The sequence below is a fragment of the Poecilia reticulata genome, chromosome 2 (assembly GCF_904066995.2).
Source record: "Poecilia reticulata chromosome 2, P_reticulata-male-v2, whole genome shotgun sequence".
NCBI classification, from domain to species: Eukaryota; Metazoa; Chordata; class Actinopteri; order Cyprinodontiformes; family Poeciliidae; genus Poecilia; species Poecilia reticulata.
Window position 1 is genome coordinate 7,025,739 of NC_088831.1, and position 25,035 is coordinate 7,050,773.

The 25,035-nt window shown below is 40.1% G+C and overlaps 2 protein-coding genes across 13 annotated transcripts in view; one reads left to right on the plus strand and one right to left on the minus strand.

The window, feature by feature from the left end:
• Positions 1 to 753, minus strand: part of atp11a (ATPase phospholipid transporting 11A) — a 43,222-nt gene extending 42,469 nt beyond the window's left edge. For 9 of the 11 annotated variants that reach the window (XR_535314.2, XM_008426758.2, XM_008426765.2 and 6 more), the window contains exon 1: positions 315 to 752. Coding sequence is in view for 10 of the 11 variants with exons in the window: in XM_008426758.2 (XP_008424980.2) it covers positions 315 to 359 (45 nt within the window). In the remaining variant the exon portion in view is untranslated. Of the gene's footprint in view, positions 1 to 314 lie in introns of all 11 variants that reach the window. The other 2 variants (XM_008426782.2, XM_008426773.2) reach the window with 1 other exon arrangement.
• Positions 754 to 2,936: 2,183 nt separating this feature from the next.
• tubgcp3 (tubulin gamma complex component 3) lies at positions 2,937 to 16,680 on the plus strand. 2 transcript variants are annotated; one of them, XM_008426837.3, is made up of 24 exons: positions 2,937 to 3,151; positions 4,519 to 4,626; positions 4,997 to 5,064; positions 5,138 to 5,215; positions 5,294 to 5,502; positions 6,089 to 6,267; positions 6,758 to 6,870; positions 7,698 to 7,823; positions 7,911 to 7,979; positions 8,052 to 8,184; positions 8,258 to 8,424; positions 9,465 to 9,575; positions 9,684 to 9,792; positions 10,516 to 10,705; positions 10,794 to 10,929; positions 11,018 to 11,086; positions 11,164 to 11,299; positions 11,956 to 12,044; positions 12,268 to 12,399; positions 12,486 to 12,626; positions 13,615 to 13,731; positions 13,823 to 13,917; positions 14,120 to 14,135; positions 14,316 to 16,680. In XM_008426837.3, the coding sequence occupies exons 1-24, from the start codon at positions 3,076 to 3,078 to the stop codon at positions 14,385 to 14,387; spliced, it is 2,739 nt and encodes a 912-aa protein (XP_008425059.1). In that variant the 5' UTR covers positions 2,937 to 3,075; the 3' UTR covers positions 14,388 to 16,680. The 2 variants fall into 2 exon arrangements, with proteins under 2 accessions (XP_008425059.1, XP_008425066.1); XM_008426844.3 differs by lacking the exon at positions 14,120 to 14,135 and having other exon boundaries at positions 2,938 to 3,151.
• Positions 16,681 to 25,035: the final 8,355 nt, after the last annotated feature.

Here is a 25,035-nt window from a genome sequence, read left to right on the forward strand (position 1 = left end):
CTTCCGATCCCGTCCTGATTGATTGGTGCATCCACAGCTTCGTCTCTAATCTACGGTTTTGTTTTTGTTTACTGGTTTATTTTCACCGCAGCTACAAATTCGTAACACTCCGTTCAAAACAGCTGTGCTGACACGGTTTAACGAGTCGGAGCGCGTGTTTTCACTCCCTCGCTTGAGTGCAACTTTATCCACGAGTAGCCGTTTCTGCTGAATTTGAAACCAGCCGAGTGATATAGTTTACATGTTTTCACATCGGTTAGGTCGACGGAGAAGACGGAGGCGAAAAAGGAGGTGTAGGGTAAAGAAAAACTTACATATCGGCTGATGAGAGTCCGAAGAGTACTGAAATCCATCCCCATCCTGCTCGTCTTTCCTCTGCCAACACTTCTCCCTTCTTCTTTTTCCGTGTTTCTATTTCCCCACAGCCGCTGGCTTCCTCTTTATTTTTCTTCTTTTGTCCATGACTTTTCTCAGCCGAGCCTTCTTCCTAACGTGGAGTGGGTTTGGTCCCAAGAACGCAGCTCCCGACACAGGAGACCAGTTCTCACCTTCGAAGCCCACAAGAAGGAAGCGCACAGTGGGCGTCTTCTACGGCACTTTCAGCGCACTTCATCCAGAAAAAGTGAGCTTACCCCCCCTTCAGGTTTTCTCTTGTGCTCCCCTCCACCTGAGCGCGTGCACTAATAATCTTCTTGTCTCGCGCAGCGGCCAAAGCAGATTTGCTTTCATGTACGTCACGAGATGCCAGGTGGTGCCTCTGGTCGGAGGTGGGACGCATGCGCGCTCTAGTGATTTCGCTGTGTAATTGATTAGTTGTTTTAGTTATTTATTGGTTATCGATTAGTTGGGGCGGGCCGGACTGTCCTCCTACAGGTGCATCGCATTCAATCTGTATATCTTTGAATATTAATATACGGCCATGGCAATTTTTTTTACGCCAGCCTTTTAGAATATTAAAATTAAATGTGCAGACAGCAAGTTTGACTGGAAAATCAAATCAGCACTGATAGGTGACTCTTAAAAAACTTTTGAGCCCCAATCCCTACATTACTGAATGTTCTTCTAACTTTAAGACGGGGTTTGCGTTATAATTTTCTCAAAACTGTAGTTATTCCTGTTGAACACTTTTTCCTTCCACTATAGCTTCCCAGTAATATGCAAATATTGGTGGCTTGCCAGTACAATTTCATGACCAACAAAATGTCGGAGTTTTGAAATTAAAAGAAACAAATGCTTTAACTATATCACCCTATTTGTTGATCTGTATAATGACAAACAAGTTTAATTTAAATTGAAATAATAGAAATAAACCAACTTTCCAATGAAATTCTAAGAACCATGTGGATATTGATTTACAGTGATGACGAGCACTGCTCGGCTTTATTGGTCTTCTTTCAGCACTAGATTTCTACTACAGTTTCTACTGGTGTGATATGCTATGTACAAATAATTTGCAAAAAGTAAAAGGATAAAATTATTTGATCAAAACATTCAGTTAGCAAATATAGTCCTACTTACATCACTAAGATGTTGTGATGTTGACTGTACTTTATTTTACTTTAATTATTCACAATTCTTGGGTGGAATATGCCTAACAAATTGCAATGAATGTTTTGTAAAATAAATGCCTGAGATCAAATAGGAACCACAGCCCGCACTACTTTGTTTCAAGGGGGAAATATTTTTATTATAATGTCCGTCATCTGTTTCCTGGAGACGCTTTCGGCGGGTTCATATGAATCATTAGTGTAAAGTTAGGTAAGATAACAGTAACTACTTCTTGTTTTTGTCCTTCGAAATAAATTCTGTCAACAAGAAATTTGATTTAAAAAAATATTAAACAAAACATGCCATTATTTGTTGAAGTTCATGCCGTTTTATTTTCAAACGTTTCAGTCCTGCTCTAAATTAAAATATATCATAAATTCAATTTATTTTTTAAGTGACAGAACTACTTTAAAAATGATTGCAGGTATTGTTTTAATTTAGTATTATATTTTGTTAGCTTCTATTTTATTTTTCAGTGTCTGTGTTACTTTTGTCATCTAGTCCTTTTTGATTAATTCTTCTTATATATATATATATATATATATATATATATATATATATATATATATATATACCAAGTGACTACAACATCAGGAAAAAGGAGCATGAGAAATTGGAGAAATACCAGGGCCTCAGGGAGGAACTGGAAAAGACCTGGAAGGTGAAGACCACAGTGGTGCCTGTGGTCATCGGGGCCCTCGGGGCAGTCACCCCCAAACTGGAGCAGTGGCTCAAACAGATCCCAGGAACAACATCAGACATCTCAGTCCAGAAATGTGCAGTTCTAGGCACAGCCAAGATACTGCGCAGAACCCTCAAGCTCCCAGGCCTCTGGTAGAGGACCCGAGCTCAGAGGATGAAACAGACCACCCGCGGAGGGTGAGAAGGGAATTAATTATATATATATATATATATATATATATATATATATATATATATATATAGAAAATCCCCCCCCCCCCAAAAAAAAAAAAAAAAAAAAAATTATATATATATATATATTTTTTTTTTTGGGGGGGGGGGGAATAAATAAAGAAAAAAAATATGTAATTTTGAGGTTTTCACTTTTTGTGTTTGTCTTTGTTTTATGTAAGTTAGAGTTTCACTTCCGTGGTTCTGCACATATAGCAAGTTTGCAACTCTGAAAAGTAACTTAATATTTAATAATGTTATACAATCAATATTTAAGTTATTTTTAATATTGTATATTTATATTTCATTTAATCTAATTTATTATTAATTAGTTGCATTTTACTAAGTATTTATTTAGTTTTTTGTTATTTTTATTATGTTTTTGGAACTGCAATTATAAATGATTCATGTTAGTCTCTTGAGTTTGTTATTAATCATTGTTGAGCGTCAGTGCTGTTATTTTGAAAGGAACTCAGTCATATACTTCCTGCGCCATGCTAGCTTGACCCGCTTTGTCAAGATGGCGTTGCTAAAACAGGGAGGCTGCTGTTAGTTGACATCCATCTAACGTATTTCTTATTTAGGGAAACGCCAGATACAGTATCCACGGACGGGATGGCAAATCTGGACCAGAAATCACCCAATGTTCTGCTGCAGAGCCTGTGTTGCAGGATCACCGGGAAAAGCGAAGGTACGTCAGTTAACGTTAGCTTGGCCGCCTTTTTACCACACTGAATCTTTCAAGGAAGGTCCAAGCCAAAGTTCCATTAAAAAACTTGCCATTTTGTTTCAATTAAATGTATTACGTTTTAACTGTACTCCATACATGCAACGAATATATCGGGAGATTCGACGGGGAAGACTTGGGATTTCGGCGTAAACATTTTACGTCAGATCTCTCATTATTTATGAATAATTAAAGGGTTTCCACGTCGGTTTCTTGAGTTTTAACGACGTAAAACGGTTGAAGTGGCCGAGGATTGCAATCAACCAAGATGGGCGTTTGTTTATGTCTAGATATTTTTCCAAAATCAAAAATTTACCAACATGTTAAAAATGAATGCTTATGATTTGGAGATATTATCTGGTAGCTGTGACTGGACAGGCGGCACGTAGCGGGCTCGCTCATGATGCTGCACATCCCGCTCCTCAGATGTTCGTGTAATTTACTGCGCTGATAGCTTTGATTGACTGTTTTCTAGTGTATCCTAGCTCTCTGTTAGTGTGTTAACATTTTAGCCATCGTGCCGAGCAACTGGAAGTGTTTGCGGCTTCTGGATGCACTTGCACCCCGCTAGCTGCAGGCCCCTGCAGGGCAGAAAACAGCCACACCAGGGGCTGTCATCGTGGACAGCGGCTTTTAAATAATTAACAGCCCTCTGACTTTTTTTTTTTTACATTTTATCACGCAGAAATCACAAACTAAACACTTTGATTTAGGCAGCACATAAGTGTGAGGGTATTAAAGTAAACATTGCTTAGCACAAATGCAAAAGGTTGAGGATAAAATGTGAAAAAGTGGATAAATTGAAGGAAGACCCTGTTTGCTAATTAATGGGCATGAAGCTGTTTTCTCTTGCCTCACCTTATCCTCTCTTTATCACTTTCAGCAAATGAATGAAAGCTTTCCATTTTAGTAGAGTTGATGTTTAATGAACAAATCTTGGATTTGGACTGAAACCAAATCCAGTTTGAAGTATGATTAAAACGTGCCGTAAAAAAACAATTTTGCCCTCACAGATGTCTTCTGCTTTTGCTTTTTTAAGTCATGAATTGACTTGAACCGACCAAATTTATGCTGAGGGCACAGTCCTCGATGCATCTGTCCTGGTCCATGTACTGGTTTCCCTTCTCTCTCTGCCCTGCTTCTTGTCCAGTTACTAATGAATAAAGCCATGTAGTGCAAACAAACCTTTGAAAAAAAAAAATGAAGCAGCAGCTAAATTAGGGTTTTGGAGTGTCCAGCAGTGGAGAAACAAATAAAAACATCAAAATATAAGGTAAAACTTTTTTGCATGACATGCTGCAATTTTGTTAACCGGTCATGTGTTTCTGCAGCGGAGGTCGCCCACCAGTTCCAGTATGCCGTGCGAGTCATCGGCAGCAACTACGCCCCCACCATTGAACGAGACGAGTTCCTGGTGTCAGAGAAGATCAAGAAGGAATGTAAGTGCAGCTCAGACTGTTCATGATGGCAGCTTCAGATCATTCCGTATTGCTATTCTTTGGCATTATGTGAAAGCAGAGTGGATAATAAATCCACATTATGTGGGCGTTCTCATTTTTTTACGCTGGAAAACATTTATTGCGCCACAGCCACTAATCCCAGTGGACTTGTATAGTAGTTGATGAAGTAGAGTTGGCGGGAACGCATCGATCTGCTCTGACGATAAAACAGAAACAGCTCGGCACTTCAGAGACTGAGATGATGAGACGTCGCTGATTTCTGATTTATTTTAAATTGGACGTTTAAAGTCCAAGAACACAAACAAAGCAGCAGCAGAAACTTATTTTTTGATTTTCGTTGCCTTTGCAGTGCTGCGGCAGAGGAGAGAAGCAGACGCTGCTCTGTTCTCAGAGCTGCACAGGAAGCTTCAGACACAGGTTTGTGTTTCCTGTTAGCTTTAACTAACCTCTGTCAACATTTCTATTAATCCACGTTTTGCTGCTTTGTCAGGCTGTTCTGAAGCATCGCTGGTCGGTTCTCTACCTGCTGCTCAGCCTCTCTGAAGACCCCCGCAAGCCTTCCAGCAGGGTAGGAGGAACGTCCACACGGCTTTACGATCCGACGCTGAAAATGAATTTAAACATGGCTGAAACTGGCTTCCCTCAGGTTGGAAACTACGGGACGCTTTTTGCCCAAGCCCTCCCCAGGGACGCCCACTCCACCCCATTCTACTGCACCCGACCCCAGAGCTTGGCCCTGAGCTACGGCGATAGGGGCGCCGGCCTGTCTGGAAGCGTCGGGACCAGCGGGATTTCGAGTCTAGGGGTCTACACGCTGAATGGACCCACGCCGCCTCCGCCGCCACTGCTGGCTGGGTGAGGTTTGATGTTCACGCTTGCTTCACCCGTTGTCTTTACACCTTACCTAAGAGGCTTCCAGTAGAACAAAGTTGTTAATCTGATGTTTCTGTAAAAGTCAGGTACAAGAAGAACCAATTAGCTCTCACCTCTTAGCCCGGAGATGTTATAACAAGTTTATGAGGCAGCTGAAGGCCATTTCACCTCCATTTACTCTCATTAATGATTCAGGAGACCTTCAGTCAAAAAGTGACCAGTAAACACTCTGGGCTCACTTTTTAATTGGGAAGAAGTGACAACAAGGTTTTCCAGTCTAAAATGTATGGCTACACCTTAATGGTGCAAAGTGGGGCAAATGGAAGGACATTATTTCATGTTTCGCAAGAGATTAGATAGAACTCTGTTAGATTTATGTCAGGGTTACTTTATAATAATAAATTCAAAAATGAAATAAAATAAACATTTCTCAACCAAAAAACCCATGGCTACTTTGCCGCATTCGAGTATTTTTTCATTTTTTCCTGGCAACCAGCTCAGTAAGTATTCCCAACAAAGCTTCAGATTACTTCCAGTACAAACCAGAACCGTTTTGTGTGTGTTCCAGTCAACCTTCCCAGTCTGCAGCTGCAGTTTCTCAGATGCTAGGCTCACGGTTAGCTTGGGCGCTCCCTACAAGCTCCTCCCCCTCAGCCGTCTTGGCTCCGCCCACAACCCGGCCACCCCTCGGGCCACAAGTGCCGACCATCAGACCGGTCCGACCTCGCAGAGATGGCGATGCAGCCGGTGAGTAATGTGAGCAAAGACACAAAACTAATAAAGACCAAGATTTGTTTTCTTTTTTATTAAAGCATTAAGTATTGTTTTGAAGTAGTTATTGATATCACTGTGGTAGTAATTTAACTCACAGAGGCAGACTAAAGAAAAACAGAAATAACCATCGGTGTCATAATGTGGGAATATAATCCCAAAATGTCTCTGCAACATGAAGTAGAGGGCTGCACGTGCTGGGGAGGTTTCTGCTTGGCCCACTTCTTTTGCAACACCAGAAATGTAACTTTCCAACTACTTTCTGCTGAGCTCTTACAGCGAGAACTTTTAGTTTTTAAAATATAATTGTGTGGCAATAAACATTTAAAATATTATTCTCAAGCAGATGTGTCTTAAGTTGTTTAGACCAATTTCTTTTTTTTTTTTTTCTTTTTTTTTGTATTGCGTCTCAACGTTGTTGTTTTAAATCGCGTCTCCAGCTTTGATCGGTCATCTTCTTCTGCAGGTGAGGTTAACGAGGCAGCGCTGGTGCGGGACATCCTCTACGTCTTCCAGGGAATAGATGGCAAGTTCATCAAGATGAGCGCCCAGGACAACGGCTACAAAATAGACAGCAAGGTAGGCCAACGTTTGAAAGTCGTGAAGCTGAAATTCCTCAACTGGTCAGGAGATCTGGACGCGACATTCAGATTGGGACGATGGGATCAGATGATTGCAGATGGCGCTTCAGCAGGTCGATCGTCAACGTCTCTTGTTTTGCTTTCTCTTCTGTCGATTTATTTCGTTTCCCCCTGCCTCCTGGCGCTTTTGTTGTCATGCCGTCGATGCGGAGGCTGCAGGTGGGACTGGTTCCGTTTTCTCTCAGTGGGACTAAACATAGGCCTCTGGTCGATGTGCTCCTTCAGGACACACTCCCACAGGAGGCGTAAATAAATTAGCCAAGGACGGAGGTATTTTGGACAGGGGTTTTTCTCCTACTTAACCTCTGCACAAAGCTTCCCAGATAAAAGGATTTGTTAAGCAGATGAAAATTTAATGCGTCATTAAATGTGAACTGCTGGGAAACCGTTCGTTGATGCTTAGTGGGCATTCTGAGGTATTACTGGCCGCTTGATGGAAGCTGCAGTCATTTTTAGCTCTCCATTAAAGCCAGCTGCTCAAGGTAAATGTATAACAGGAGACTCATCGACTGCAAAGGCAACGCAGACCTACTTACTTAAATGATATAATAAATGATAAGTAATGTTATATTACTATTCTACAGATTTTTCACTTAACCCCCTAAGCCTTTATACACATTAGATATACATTGAACGATGCAAAAAAAAGGAAAATATTATTTTTTAAAGTAGAAAATAAACATTTTTGTGCTTAAAATGCAAAACCATAAGATTACTGTAGTGAAATTGAACCGGGTGAAGCTAAATCTGTGATATCAACTGCAGGTGGTGCTATGCAAGTCCCTGAGGGACACCAGCAGCAGACTGTCTGAACTCGGCTGGCTCCACAACAAAGTCAGGAAGTACACCGACGCCAGAACCCTGGACCGGGCCTTCGGACTGGTGGGCCAGGTGTGTTTGGGTTTGCATTGCGTTTGTTTTTGTCCTTCTTGCGTTTTCCCTTCTTTACTAATCCTCCATTAATGCCGAACCGTGCAGAGCTTCTGCGCGTCGCTTCATCAGGAGCTGAAGGAATACTACAGGCTTCTCTCCGTCCTCCACTCACAGGTAAACGCGCAGACCGACTGCGTGTGGAGTGTTTCTGACATCGCCGCGTCGTTGATGTTTGTGCGGTTTTAGTTGCAGGTGGAGGACGAGCAGGGTGTGAGCATGTGCACAGAGAGCAGCTTGACTCTGAGGAGGCTCCTGGTCTGGATGTACGACCCCAAAGTGCGACTCAAAACGCTGGCGGCCCTCGTCGACTACTGCCAAGGTGGGTCAGGTTCCTCCTGCGGCTTCATGCGGCGCGTTCATCGTTACGTGACCGGATCCGCACGTGTCTGCAGGTCGCAAGGGAGGAGAGCTGGCCTCCGCTGTTCACGCCTACGGGAAGACAGGAGACCCGCAGATGAGAGCGCTGGTCCAGCACATCCTCAGCCTCGTCTCCCACCCCATTCTCAATTTCCTCTACAGGTGGATATACGACGGAGAGCTGGAGGACACGTACCACGAGGTGCGGTCGTTTCCTGTTTTGGGTTTGATCGGTGTACTGAAACGCTCCTGAACGGCGCGCTTAACGAGGTCGTTTTGAAGAGAAAAAGAAAAAAAAACTCGTTAAGAGTTTATGGCTTGTTTCGGGAACATTGTTCCCTTCAAACGCGCCGATGTTTGACCCCAACGAACGGCAGCATTAGGTGGAGAGGGCAGAACGAGAACGACCGCCTCTTAAACGAGAACTGATGAGAGCGGCGTAATGGAGACCACCATGATGGATGCGTCTCCTTTTCACCCCCCCTCGGCCTCTCTCGCATGGTTATTTATGGATTCACAGTTATCTGTTGCGCTGGAATGGATTTAAGTGCTGTGTTTAAGATGGCCCAAATTAAATTATTAAACCTTTCAGAGTAAAAATCACCCAGGAGGCCTCACACGGTCGCTACAGTAACGGTTGATAAGACATGAAAAATGTAACGTGTTGTGACTTTTAGAAAAATATTTTAAGTTATTTTTTTTTTTTTAGATTGGAACTGGTGAGTGGAGCTAAATCGAATCCTAATAAAAATGTAAGCTGAGAAATCTAAGATGAATACATATTAGAATAAGCAAATTGACTTAAACAGTATTTTTGTCTAGTTTAAGGTATTTGTACTAGATACTAGATTTAAAAAAAAAAACTTGGTAAGATTTTGAGTAAATGTGTCATATTATGTATTTTTTCAACTATGTATTCACTTATTGGTTGACTTCCCAAAGCATGTGGTTGCACTAAATTTTATTAAAGAGGCTAAACACAAATGCACGCCGCACCTCTCAGATGTTGGTTTGTAAATAAAAGTTAATGTATTTGCTTTCTTTTCACTCCACAATTATGCACCATTTTACTTTGGTTATCACGAAAAAAACCATAAAACATATAAAATTTTGCAAAATACTCTGTAAAAACAGGCTTTCTGGTGGGCAGGTGATGTTTTCTAAACCACAATACAGTTGATCTTTGTTGTACAAAGGCTTCAAAAGAATCTCTTCTCTTTTAATCTTGTTGTTTGCTTGTAGTTCTTTGTAGCGTCAGACCCAAATGTGAAGACGGATCGTCTGTGGCACGACAAGTACTCCCTCAGGAAGTCGATGATCCCCTCGTTCATCACCATGGACCAGGCTCGCAAGGTAGACGCTCACAGGCCTCCGTGATGAAAGACACGACGCCATGGAAACGGCAGAGAATCTCCACAAGAACCAGTCATCTTCTCTTATTTATGTATTTTGTATTTTTAGGTCCTGCTGATTGGCAAATCTATCAACTTCCTGCATCAAGTTTGTCATGACAGAACGCCGCCGGGCAAAATCACCCCGGCGTCCAAACCTGCCGACACGCCGAAAGATGGTGAGGCTCTCGCTTCGTCCAGATTTCTTCTTCTGTTTTTGCTCCTTTTTTTCCCCCCCTCTCATACTTACATATTTCAGATCAAATATCTAAAATAATATTTTTCCTTTGATTTATTTTTGATAATTGTGACAAAAAAAAAAGAAAAAAATGTGTTATAAAGGGACTAAATACTTTTTCACAACACTGTAAGTATTGAACTCTCCAGTGTTGTTGTGGGAGTCAGGGATGCTAATGACATCACTGTCCACTCTGTATTGATGGTCATATTGACCAACGTTAGTGGACTGGCAGGGATCAATGCTTTTACCGCTCACCGGCTTCGTCCTTCTGCCCTTCTGGCTGCGGAGGCCAGACCAGGATTCATTGATCCAGACTCGGTTTGATCTGCAGCTTTTCTTGCGCAACACGCAGGTGCACCGCAGAAAACATTGATCTGTTTGACTGGAAATCCAGTCAAGGTTACTGCCTTCTGTTTTATCAGTTCATACGTCATCTGATAAGTCCACCTTTGGATTACAGCTTTTTGATACTTGTCTTTGTAATTTAAAATTTTTTTTGTTTCTTTGCGTTGTTTTTAATCACGTAAATTGCTTACATATGTTTTGCAACTAAACCCAAGTGTAGTGAAAAGTGCTTTTATAAATACATATTGCTAGTTTTGAGTTAAGTTTGGAGCCTCGTCGATGCCTGGATCTGACTCTCGTCTCCGCTCTCCTGCAGCTGCGGAGCTGCTGTCGGACCTGGAAGGAGCTTTCCAGGAGAAAATTGACGCGGCGTACTTCGACACCAGCAAATACCTGCTGGACGTCCTGAACCGCAACTACCTGCTGCTGGAGCACCTGCAGGCCATGAGGAGATACCTGCTGCTGGGCCAGGGCGACTTCATCAGGCACCTCATGGACCTGCTAAAGTCTGACCTTCCCCGCCTTCCGTAACGATCAAACCGTCCCTGCGTCCAGCCGGGCACGTGGGGTTGTAACCTTGTCGTTTCTTGGCAGACCCGAGCTCGCCCGTCCTGCCACCACGCTGTACCAGCACAACCTGACCGGCATCTTGGAGACGGCGGTCAGGGCCACCAATGCGCAGTTTGACAACGCAGAGATCCTAAAGAGGCTGGACGTTCGCCTGCTGGAGGTGACGCTGCGTTCTCGCCGTGAGAAATCCAAACATTTCTTTTAGATTCTTGCCAACGGGTGTCGCTGTGTCTACGTTTCACCTTCAGGTGTCTCCTGGTGATACGGGCTGGGACGTTTTCAGTCTGGATTATCACGTCGATGGACCCATTGCAACAGTAACGCCCATCTCTGAAAATCAGTTATTGAGCAAACGTTAACTCGCTTCTAAGATCTACGTCTTTCTGGTCATCAGGTGTTCACCAGAGAGTGTATGGGCCACTACCTCAGAGTGTTTAACTTCCTGTGGAGGGCCAAGCGAATGGAGTACACACTGACCGACATCTGGAAGGGACATATGTGCAACGCCAAGCTGCTCAAAACCATGCCTGGTACCTTACACACACACACACACACCATCCCGCTCAAATACTCTTTATACTTCGTTTTGAAGGTTAATGCTTATTAAGAATTCAACCAGCACTTCTCATGCACATAAAGACGTGTTAAACTACCCGAGGCATTAACGTGTTTTATTTACTGATGCCGTCAGACAACTACCAGGATATTATCACATATATTAATTGTTGATTTAAGAAACGTTAAAAAACAAAACAAGCTTTTAAAAAGTGCGAAGCAGATTCTTTAACAAGGCGCAGGTCTGTCACCGTAACAAAATTTTGCGGAATGATAAATTGTCCCACAAATTATTGAACAATAATATTGTTGTTTCGAGACCGTTTCCAAGTAACGCATTGCGTGTTTGCTCCCTCAAAGACCAATAAACTTTCATTTCACAAAGAACACTCGACAATGGAACTGGACGGCATTTTAAATAATCAAAAATGTAAACGAATAGTGAAATGTAAGTAAAAAAAAAAAACACGCAGCCGAAAACAACTGCTCTTCCAAAAATATTAGAATGGAATTTATCACACTCATTTGAATTTATTTATTTTTTTATGTAATTGATTAATGTAACCTTGTTTTGACTTCCCGTCAGCCTTCAGTTTGCTCATTTGTCTGTACCTGTCCTGTCCTCCTCCAGAGCTCTCCGGAGTGCTGCACCAATGTCACATCCTGGCCTCTGAAATGGTTCACTTCATCCACCAGATGCAGTACTACATCACCTTTGAGGTCAGACCATTAGCTCTGCTGCCGCTGCAATGCTCTGCAAGACAGAAAACTGGCTGCAGACGGATGTGTTGCTTCGAAATCACGTTGTTCATTAAGTGGATTTTAAATATTAAAAGAAGTTGTGGAAGCATGAGTTGTGCATCGTTGTCACCTTACCAGTGCCCAACTTGACTCCTATAAACTGTGTGTGTGCGTGCGTGCGTGCGTGCGTGTGTGTGTGTAGGTGCTGGAGTGCTCATGGGACGAGCTGTGGAACAAAGTGCAGCAGGCCCAGGACCTCGACCACATCATCGCTGCCCACGACGTCTTCCTGGACACCATCATCTCCAGATGTCTGCTGGACAACAACAGCAGGGTGACGCAGTGTTTTCTACTCCGTTTCATTTCCTGCCCGTCTCTCCCGGCCTTTTGACTCATTCCTGCTTTTATCTCTCTGCCTAGTCCCTTTTGAACCAGCTGAGGGCCATATTTGACCAAATCATCGAGTTTCAGAACGCGCAGGACTCCCTGTACCGCTCGGCGCTGGAGGAGCTCACCCTGCGGCTGCAGTTTGAGGAGAAGAAGCGGCAGAGGGAAGAGGAGGTGAGATGAAACACACACAGACGTGAATTTATTTGGGAAGATGTTCCCCGTTTAAAAAAAAGACAAAACAAAAAGGAATGGGTAAATGTACATCAATGCTCTAAATGTGCAAGGATGATGATAACCTCATAAGCACCACAAGGTTTCTGGAGTATGTTTGATATTGCTGAGAAAAACTAAATTAGATTTATTTTAAGATAAAGGCATAACTAACATTTGGGCGACTCCATCAGAAGTGTAAGAGTCACTACAGCTGCTGTAGTTTCAGAGAAAATGATGGAACATAAAATTATTTGGATTCTTTTTTTTTTTTTGCATTATACAGTATATAAACTGTTTAAAAATATAAATAAGGCTATTGATCCACCTGTGGACATTACCTGTTTCACGATTGATGCAGCTGAGGTAACCTAAAGCTATTTACAGAAGTTTTTGTTAAAAAAAATTCCTAGTTATTTTTTTGCTCTTGGTAAAGCTTGACACCATCTACAAAACTACAGGATACAGGATTTCTGTATATTAACTTTTTATTTTTATTATCTAAAATTGCTTATTTTTCTTTTAAATACATAAGATTTTTTAAATGCAGTTATAAAAAAAACACAATATTTGAGTCCAGTTCAAGAGTATTTTTTGAAAGTCCAATGTACAATGTAAGCATATTTTACTGAAAAAAAAAGAAGAAAAATCAAAACTACCAAAATATATGCTCTAATTTTTATTTATTTATTTATTTTTTGTCACTACCAGACTTCCATACATCCGACGATGGTTCCTGGTCACTAATGTCAGTGGTCATAAACTCTAAAGCTCAAAATCTTTTTTTGGGTGCCATTGTGCTCCAAAAACAAAATCTATCACGTAAAGTAAATGACACGTTAAAAGTTGAAATCTGCGGCACTTAAGAGATTTTTAAGAAGTTATAAACTGAATTGCCTGTGCACAGTGAAGTGTCCCATCAGGACTGATGTCTTGTCTGCTGGTTCAGGGAGAATGGGGCGTGACGGCAGAGCAGGAAGCGGAAGAGAAGAGGCGGATTCAGGAGTTTCAGGACACCATACCGAAGATGCGATCCCAGCTTCGAATCCTCACCCACTTCTACCAGGTTCCGTCCGATTTTTTTCCCTGTCGTAGATCCGACTCCACGTTTGGGTAATCCAGCAGCTAATGACTTCTTCCTGCTTCCGTCTGTTCAGAGCATCGTCCAGCAGTTCCTAGTGCTGCTGATGACCAGTACAGACGAGAGTCTGCGCTTCCTCAGTTTCAGGCTGGACTTCAACGAGCACTACAGGTCCGACTGCTGAACCTCAAACTAATCTACGTTTACAGCTGATTGATTTTGAAATCAGTTCTATCTCCTAATTGAAACAAGGTCACACACACACAACACCTTAGGGATCAGGGAGGGTGGGGAAGTTTCTGTTTTACACCTAGCTTTTTTTTTTTTTTTTTTTTAATTTCACTTGTGTTTCCTTTTTTCAACTGACCGACAGAGGAGCGAGGAGTCAGGTGAGGCTGAAGGGCTCTTAGAGCAACAGCAGCACACTTTAGGTAGATTTTTTTTTCCCCCTATTGGGAAAATATAAAACACCCAATAGTCGATTAGTTGAGAAGAGATGTGTGTGTTTACCTCAAAGGTTTCAGCAGCTGAACCACTTTTCCAAATTTTCTGATTGAATTTTTTATCAGGGCCAGAGAGCCGAGGCTGCGGGCGTCGCTGGGTGCCACCAGAGGGCGCCGTCTGTCAAACATCTGACGTGAGGGCCGCAGCTCAGACGGTCGACGCTTCCCATCGCAGCACGATGTGTGACCTCACGCGCACACGCCACCTCCGCCCACCGCTCTGGAGACGCCATGGAAGGGGAAAAACATCTGGAGCAGACCAACCCTGACAGAATCTGGGCTTGATATGAGAATTCTGCAAAAAAAAAAAAAAAATCGATTTTAGTTTGAGTGAGGAGATGAAAGACGCAGCCGTCCGACCGAGATGTCCAGGTCACCTCACATGGCATGCCTTACTAAAGGAGGGAAAACTGTTTCTCAGCCTGGTTGCCAAGTCCAGTCCCAACACACGTTTGTACATAGTGTAAAAGAAAAGTGTATGGATGTGTTGAAGCGTCTCTACACATCCACATGTGGCTTTCTGTCTTCCCACTAGAGGGCGACCAATTTGAATCTGGGGTGCATTTCTTTTCCATTTTTGTTTTCATAGAGGTTATTAAAATAATACAATCTATTAACTGTTAGTACTATTCTTCAGTAAATCTGTCGGGAGTTTTTTTTTTTTTTTTTAACAAAGTTTTAGTAGTTTGGAGAAAACCAAACAACCAAGCTGAAGCCTAAGCCGAAGGAACAAACTGGGGATGTTTTATTTACAGTCAGGATCTGATTGCAATATTTTTCACTTTTTCTTAAAAGGGCATATATCATATGTATAAAGCAAATCAGATATTTAAAGTGTGAAACAAGTTACAATTGGCTTTTCAAATGTGTTTTTTCCTTTTTCAAGAAAGATCGATCCTTTACGAATATTTTTTTTCCATGTTAACAGAGTCTTTTGAATAATTTGTTCAAAATAGGAACCAGTTTAACTAGATGACAGCATAGTGTCTGTACTGATGGAAGAAATTGATCTGTGCAGAAAACATGGCAGTAAACAGCTGAACGATGAATTTCTCCTCAATAAAAAAAAAAAATATATATATATATATATATAGTGATGTATGCCCTTTCGAAAGCTGATCACTCTCAGGTTAGCTTGTTCACAGTCATATGAGATGTAAGACACACAAGTGATACACCCTCGGATTTATAGAGAACCTAAGGGCAGAATGAATCCATTGAAATAGTCTTCATAATTTATTTATTTATAGTTTTTTTTTCAACCAAATAGGGAATCTGAAATGACTTAATTTGTATTTTAAATGTGTTTCTTTCCTTTTTATTTTAAACTGTAAATGTTCCTTCCTTCTCAGAGGCTTATCATTAAATACAATCGTCAAAAAAAACAACCACAACAACCTCACATCTCGTCACCACAGGAACTATTTCTTTTTTAAATTGTACATATTTCTACATTAAAAAAAAATCAATGGTCTAAATAAGTATTTGTCAGAAAATGTTTACTTGGACAGCATATTTTTTAGAAGCACGTCTATTCCAGCTGTGATAATCCAGCATTTAAGTTAGGTCCGCCACATTTACTCAAGATACTTCTTGAATGTAGATCACGAAGTGAGGGAGCCGCGATCCAACATCAGGGATGGTTTAAAAACTTGCTTCAACAGCTCATGTTTCTCTTCAATATTTCAAAAGTAGCAGTTTGTTTGGTGCAGAGCGGTACGTGTTTGACAGCACTGCCGTTCGGTGACAAATCTTTTACTTCTGCAACTGAAGGAACTATTTCAGGTTTTTGGTAATGGTCACATTTCCCCCCTCGACCCATCAGAGCAGGTAAACTTTAGTAAGGTGCAGACATTTCTCTGAAGTGTGTAACCTGACTGAATTGGGGTTAGGACTTGTATGCCGTCTGGTCCTGTAAATTCATTGGGTAGCTCGTAAAGTAATGTAAATGTTAGGAATAATCCACCCTACTTCTTTAATAAAATGTATTTTTTTCAACAAAAAAAGTGTCATTGCTTAAATGTTTCTGCACATTTCTTGAGGTGATGCTGTGGGATTTGGTTTTTGACCTATACTGCCACCAGATGGCAATAGGACAGAAGTAACAGCTACATTAAAAGGTTTCCAATCCTTATTTGTCCTTTTATTTTCATTGGAACTCCCAATAAAAAGTATCTTTAATACAGAAATGTCATGTTAAGTCTTATGCAAATAAAGATACTTTAATGCCATTTCATAGTTATCACAATATATACAAATATATATTTGTCAATGGGAGCATAAATCTCATTGCATGCCATCAAAACCCCTCAGACACATACTGCTCTGAAAAAATTGTAAATTAAAATGTATTTCCTGAATGTTATTCACACACCACTTACATTAAGCATCAACTAAAACTTATCACAATTAAAGTATTATTTTCTCCGTTTGTTTCTCTCTGATAATTGCAACCCTTCAAAAAATTGATCAGCCACAATAGGTCGTTTTCGTTTTTTTTTTTTTTAACTTGAAGTAATCAGCACAAATCCCTGGTTTCATTGACCGTAATCTATCAAATTAACAGAAATTGATGCCTGAAATCTATCACTATTATATCAGATCTGCTTTCATTCGTCTTATTTTAAATAGGTACCTCACAGATTCGGTTCAATTTCATTGATAATGACATTCTGTGAAATTCATATGATAGTTTATTTAATATATTTATTGTTATTTAAAATAATAAATACATTAATATAGTAGACAATAAGTGCCGACGACTTCCATAGTAGTAAGGATAAATGACTAAAAGTAACTTGTTTGGTAAGTGGAACAGCTGCTTCCAGGGGCCTCTGCAGAAATGTTCTCTGCTTATATCCAAGTCAGATGTGAAGTAGCTTTCGCTGCAGCAAACACACAACACGGCAAGATAATTTAATTTTTTTCTGTCTTTTATTCTTTTTGTAAATGTGCTTTATTTCGAAGGGAATAAAACAAACTTTTTTTCTTTTTACTAGCCGCAAGTCAGTAAAAAGAAAAAGTCCAACAGTATTTTTAAGCTTAAAAAAAAAAAAAAAAAAGACAACATACCTATACCGAATGGTTTCTGAAACTCTTTTTCTACTACTTTTTTGGCGGTTGAGTAAATATCACCATAGACATATTATGTCTATGATTATCACCGCCACCTTCTCGCTCTGTGTTTGTGAAACTTGTGTTTCATTGGCGCCACCTGGCGTTAATTAAGCACCTGTTACACCACCCCAGGTAGCTGGCAGTCAGTGATTCCGCACTTTTATCAGAGAATGCATTACCTCACTGATGAATGTATTACTGCATTCTCACTTATTAAGTTTCTGGGGGGGAAGGGGGGTTATTTTTATTATTATGTTTCTGTTTTTCTTTATTGTTATCAGTGAGAATGCATTAATAATAGCCTCCTGACTACCAGTTCATTTTTGTCCTCTGTAGAGGACATTTCTAAACTTGAATATCTCCCACCCACTGCATACTACTGAATTAATTCCTTTTGGTATCTAGAGAGGACATTTAGAGCTTTTCAATGATACCACATGTGAAGGGGTGGGACTTTTGTACGTACCTTTTTCTCATTCATAAAAATGACGTTCATCAGTACAAGCACATTTTATGGGAAATGCATAGTTAGCTTAGGAAAACCTTTTAAATTGAATGACAACTTTTCTGAGAAAGTACGGAATATATTTAACTTTAGTACGTGCATAAAACTTTTTATTGTGCAAATTTTGGTTTAAAATTTTGATGGCATATTCTAAATAAGTCTCTTAGAAGCATATTAAAACATTCTAAGAATTATTTTGACTGTATTTCATCATATTATTTAAAAGTTGAAAAATTGTCCTCCGTAGTGGACATTTGTAATTATTTTCTGTTTTTTCTGTATCCATCCATCCATCCATCCATCCATCCATCCATCCATCCATCCATCCATCCATCCATCCATCCATCCATCCATCCATCCGTCCATCCATACATCCATTCATCCGTCCACCCACCCATCCATTTTCTATACACCCTTGTCCCTTAGTGGGGTTGGGAGGTTGTGCTGGTGCCCATCTCCAGCTAACGTTCTGGGTGAGAGGCGGGGTCGCCCTGGACAGGTCGCCAGTCTGTCGCAGTGAAACAGAGACAAACAACCATGCACACACACACTCACATCTAGGGAGAATTTGGAGAGGTCAATTAACCTGACAGTCATGTTTTTGGACTGTGGGAGGAAACCGGAGAACCCAGAGAGAACCCACCCTACACAGGGAGAACATGCAAACTCCATGCAGAAAGACCCCAGGCTGGGAATCGAACCCAGAACCTTCTTGTTAGGCAACAGTGCTCAGTTTTGTCAACGTGAAATTTATTCTTATGTTGATGTTTGGATATTTTCTTTGGGACAAACTGGTTGCCATCAAGGTTCAATTTGAAATGTATGGGGTTCTTATGTCCACTGTAGTGGACACATCATATTTCAAAAATAAAAACTATTTTTCCAAAAAAAAAATGTTTTCAGTATTCTAATCACCTTACAAAGATTGTGAAATAAAAAAAAAATTTGATTGGACAATTTTTTTTTGCTGGTAGTCAGAATATGGCTGAATGTTTTTTGTTGTTGTTGTTTTTTTAATACACAGAGTTGAAATGTTTATGGAGCTGTAATCCTTTGAACAATGTTGGAAACCATAAGAGCATCTGTCAAATGTAAATATTACGGCAAAGATCGTCTGAAGAGGTCTGTCAAAGAAATTGTAAGTAAAGGCTTATTTATTTATCACAGATATTTGTAATAATTCATACTGATGTTTTATAATTTACTTTGCAATATATGTAGAATCATGCCATTACTAAGACTTAAATGTACGAAGCAGAAATCATCCCTCTGTTTCATGATTCTCATTTATTACTGTTAAAAGTGGTAGAAGTTTACAAAGCGTCTGTTTAAATTAGCGTAGCTTATGAAAACCTTTAAAATTAAATGAGAACTTTTCTGAGAAATTACGGAATATATTTAACTTTAGTAATCCTAGCTGACATACAGCTGGGAGTTAAGACTTTTAAAATCATAATATGTGAAATCAGGTTGTAAATATCTGGTTTCAATTGAAACTTGCCACTGTTATGCAAACATCAGTTCTATTTTACATATTATTGGGGCCTGCCATAGCAATGCATAGGAGAGCATTGCATGGAACACTTTCTACAGATATATATTTACCATATTTATCGTTTTATTTATACATCTACCACCAATGACAAAAGAAAATTTTCACTTTTCTGCAAAATTCACCAACTGCACAAACCCTGGGGTTGTTTGAGTTAGGTTTTGGAATTTTGTCATTTACTTTTGTACTTCTTCAAACATAAATATTTCTGGTTTTATCCCTGAAATATTTCAGGCTAAATTCAGCTATATACTTAACATGATATATACGTATATCATGTTAAGCTCGTTAAAGGGTCACCTTGACCTTCAGGTCACCTTCACCTGAGGTGAAGCTGCCGCACAAGTTTTAAACCTTTTCTCACTATTAATTTGTTACGTGGACAATGGTGTCATGCTATTCGTATAACCGAGACATTTCTGACTCTTCTATCGCTGCAATTTGCGATAGAAGACGAAGCTGGTGACGAAGTTCACATACGGTCCAGGGGGGGTTCATGTGTCTGTGTCCATGATGAGCTCAGTCAGCTCCTATCACCAGCTGTCTCTCCCAGAGTAAGTTAACTTCATATTTTCTACTTATTTTTTTTGTTCATGGCAATAATGAACAAAAAATAAATTAATACTACTTACCACTTTATCAAATATTTTACTATTATTTTTCCAGTCTAACAAAAAAAACCATAAACGAATGATGAAACCATTCAAAAAAAGAGCCACTAGAGGGAGCAAGAGTCTTTCTTTTTATTCGATTTTTACTTGCTCAACAAGCCTTATTATTGTGGTTTTAGAATCCTGGTTTTATACAGTGAGATTTTCACATTTTAAATTATATTGTGACAATTTAGCGAGGACACAGATGAAATGAAAAAATGAAACTGGTCTCCTCATCTTACCGCTGAGCTCTCCTCTTTCCAGCTGTGACATCTCTTTCCACTGGTTTAATTCCTTCCAGGACTTGTGAAAGTGTGTGTGCCTCATTTGTGAGTAAACACCTGCTTACCTGTCCGCAGAGCCGTCTCTTCGGGCGCATATAAAGGAAGCTCCCTCATCTTTCTGGATAACAGTTTGAGAAAATTGTCAATTTGAGAAGCCAGAGCAATGAGGTGCTTGACTGCTGAACTGGAACAGCATTTTTCTTCCTTCTGCACACTCCTCCATCTCTTTGTGTCTGATGTGATATATCTGAGTGTATAGAAGTGTTTGTGAGTGCATCGGTCAGTGACAATGAAATGGTTTCTGAACTCTCTAGACATTTCTCCTAGTATTCCCAAAGCCGTGGGTGTGATTCCCCCCCCCCCGCCTCCTCAAAAATAGCTTTGCACTGCTGACCTTTATATTGAACAAGACTTCCGAGGAAAAAAGAAAAAAAAAGAACAAAAAAAAGACCTGGTATCAGTCTATTCCCATCATGTTAGTGGTTCTCGCAGGTCCTGACAGCCTTGGAGGGGTGAGCCTGGTCATGCGCCTACACTTCATAGAATGAGAAAAGAAGTACATGTTGCATGTTGTACATGTTTAAACGTTTTTATTGTTTTACTGTAAATGTAGCAGCCTACCTGCCGGTATCCTCTGCAGCTGCTACACAATTTAAATCAATATTTACAGCAGGTGTGTTAGTCACCAAAATCATGTAGTTGATGGTCACACAGAGGTCATCCAGTGAGATCTGCCAACGCTCAGATTTGCTCAGATATATCGACGCTTGGAGATTTCTGCAAGGCATGAGAGTAATTTCAAGCAGTGTTGAAGACAGGATTTGTTTCTATTTTCATTTGGATTGCATATGACATATGGTGAAATTGGGGCTGGACAATAAATAAATAATATTTATCAAATTTCAGCATTAAATCAGAAACAATTTTACTTTTGAAATCATACTTTATTTTATTATTTCTATTACTTGAGCTTAATAGAAAGAACCTTTGCAAATTGATTGGCAATAATCTTTTTAAAGTTTTAAACATAACTAATAGCATTTTCATTAAATTAACCAAGTACTCTTCTTCTGTGGTAAAAGATTAAACACTATCGTTGGACTCTGTTTTGTTAGTCCTTCTTTTAAGATAAAAACAAAAACTGAATGCAATTTCTTTTTGCGCATTATGACACAAATATCTGTACCTAAAAAAAAATAAATAAAATAAAAAATCCAACTTCCAGTGTACAAGACAAGAAAATTCAAATGGTTATTATTTGACACACAACAGTGAAGCAAAAATGAAAAAGAATGCCTTAAATTAAATCTTTTCAGAGTAACATTCAGCAGGAAATATTGCGACTTTTTGTTTTTTGCACAACTTCATCAGTTCACTGTGGAGGGATGTTGGTAATTTTCTATAATCCACGGGCTCAAATCACAAAATTATACATGATTGATGTCACCATGGTCAACATTTTGGCTTATTTCTGCAGCACAATAAAAACTGTTTGACCTAATGTAAAAAAGAAAAAGAATGACAAAACCAAGTCACGTTGTTATGGCCTTGCTGCAAAGATGCATGACTGAGGGATGAAGAATAGCCCAGCAGTCTTTGTATCCTTTCACCGTTCCCAATTTTATCCGGTGTGAAAGACACAGCTGGTTCAATTCCCTGTGACTCATTCAAACCGCGATTTTCTGTTGTTTGTCCTTCCAGCTGGGTTTGAAGGTGAGACAGGGAAGGAAAAAAAAAACAAGAATGTCTCTGTGTATGTTGTCAAGCCTAAAACAGACAGATGACATTTTACTGGCATTTCCGGCAGCAGGTGTGTTTGAGAGAATCTTATCAAAAGGATGAATTCTTGTCGCTCCTTTTCATTGCTATTGTTTCTGATCGCTGCCAGCTGGACCCGGGTTTTGATGTAAAACATAGCGGCTACAATACACAACATGCCAGCTTTAGCATGCGATTTCTGCAGGTTGGGGAATGATTCACTGTGTCCAAGACCTTCACCTCCCTTGTTTGCTGTTTGCTTTAACAAGAGTCTGGAGGATGGATCTGCATAAAAAAAAGAAAAGAAAAAGAAAATGCTTTTGCATTTGTTGAATTACGATTAGGTTTATTGGAGCTGCTTTCTGTAATTAAGTGAAATGCTTTTGCAACATAAAGAACAAAGAGTAGGTGATAATATCAGGCTTTGTGTTTTGTTGCTTCGGAAAAGGCTTTGCAGATATTTCTGCAGCTGAACAGTGAAGGATTTTATGATCATGACGTTGACCTCTTCATGTGGCCCTGGAGTTCATACCTTTATTTATTTATTTATGTAGTCCCACTCCAGGCCCAACGAGACCTCGGTTCTCTCAGACATTACAATATACTGCAGTCAAAGTATTACAGACTTTTTGTCAGTTTTTGGCTTCTATGTCACTTACATAGTTTAGATTATCAAAGAAATTGTAATATCAGATGAAGAAAACCCAAGGAAATACAAAATGCCTTCTCAAATGTTTATCTATATAAAAAAATAAGCTGAAGAGAACCTGTCTGACAACATGACGTTGGCTAACACTATGTTCACACTGCATGCAAATGTGGTCCAAATGAGATTTTTTGGCCAATATGTGATTTTCTCAGGGTAGACTAAACAACCCAATTCCGATCTTTTCACCCCAAAAAAAATCCCATCTGTGCCACTTCTATACGTGGAACTAAATCCGATACGCATCCGATAGATTTCATATGTCTGCAGTCACTTTTTATCAGATTTTTAAGTAACTGATGTGAGACGTGCATCATAATTCTGCACCAGCAGAAGCCAGATCGGACATAATGGCTTCAAAAAAAACAAAAAACACCCTAATTATGAACTTATGAAAGAAGCCCATTCCACTGAAGCCCATCACTTCCCTATCCCACCACTCTTGGTTTCAACCACACATCCAAACAGACTTTCTCTACAGAAATTTCCGTCAGTGCTCCACTAGAGGCTGTTGCTATTATCGACACCGATTATCGATGATGCGAATCCAAAAAGAAAAACAAAAAGCCGGAGCAGAATAAACTGTTGAAAAGAAGACAAATCCCCAGCACATCTGAATCTCCATCTTTCTCCTCTGCTTTCTGTTTTCAAACCCTCAGACAGGTGGGTTTACCTCAAATCTGCTGGATTTCTTGATGTTTCAACAGAGTTACCTTCTTTCTCTCTCTCTCTCTCTCTCTCTCTCTTTCTCTCTCGCTTCTGTATTATCTCGACTCCTCCACACTGCTTGACAGCTTTGCTCTGATGTTCCCCATTTTGAATTTTAAGCAAGACTCACACCCATACAATTCAGCCCTGGCTTATGCGTCTCATCTATCATCTGCCTCAGCCACTCCTCTGTCGGTTAGATAAAGCAGTGTTTGGGCCGCACCAAGACTGTGTTGTGTTCACCTGGAAACCAAGTAAGCAAAAGAAGAAAGGGGGAAAAAAAGTTAAATATCCCTTACAAGATCTCATTGAGGAGTCAGCCTCCTGAAATTGTGTTTTGGGAGATATCTCAGGGTGGTCAGCCAAGCAGATAGGTGGCGAGTGGGGCAAGGGGTTTTCAGACAGTTCCAGCTGAGCTGCCATCGCCCTCTGATCAAAGTATTTTCAGTTGTAAAAAGAGTCCGCATGACAGCAGAGCCGCTCGTCAACACTCTGTGGAGAAACATGACGCTGCAGGCTTGGCTGGAAGCTGTCAGACTCGGCTCACACCCACCACATTCTCCCTGTTCAGGGCTACAGAGACTTACAGTCTTCTGCTACGGGGTGGATCTCTTCAGGAATCTCACCCATCATTAGTTCAAGTCGGGCCTGACAAATTTGGGGGGGCTGAATAATTTTTTTAGTCCCCTCCCCTGTTCTTTTGTGACTGACAGTCCTTTGTCCCACTTTTCGGAGCTGTGACAGATTCCTCTCACAGGCCCACAAGTGCGTCTGAAAGCTGGGACGATTAAGGAGCTTAAATGTGCTTTGTATTTTGTTCTGTCTTCATTTTTAGATGTATAAAAGTATAAACTCAGAGATGAAAATAACTCTGTTAAAATGGATGGTGTGCTGTAAAACACTGTTGATAAATGAGATGAATTCTAGGGTTGCAAATAACAATTATTTTAGTAATTGATTCTGACGATTAATCGGATGAAAGAAATGGCATGTTCTGCAGACTATATTAGAAATACATTAAGAGATGCAAATAAACTAATAATTACATGTATTTTTCAAAGTCAAAAATATACATTTCATTGCCGATAATGCAACAACACAGCATTCCTTTAGTGAACACTTGATTATGCGTCTGCAGCTGAAAAATACTTCGACCATCAATGTGTGAAAAGTTCAACCCTTTCTGCTGGACACATCAATACAGTGTAGAGCTGACCTGTTGATTATTTTTTAGATTAATCGATTAGTGATTGGATAGCAAAAGGTGATTATTAGATTTCATTTTATAGAATTTAAGCCACATGAAACTAGAGCTACGCCACGTGAGGATTTCAAGGGTTGAACATATTTACAGACAGTGGTTATTTTATTTTAAATGCAAAATGTTTATAATTTTTAAGGACTTTTTGTTTCATTTCTCCTTTATGTGTGTTGCCATAAGCCTTTAGTAAATATTCAGTAATTGACTGTCAAAGAAAGGCTAACCACACACTTTCTTTTTTA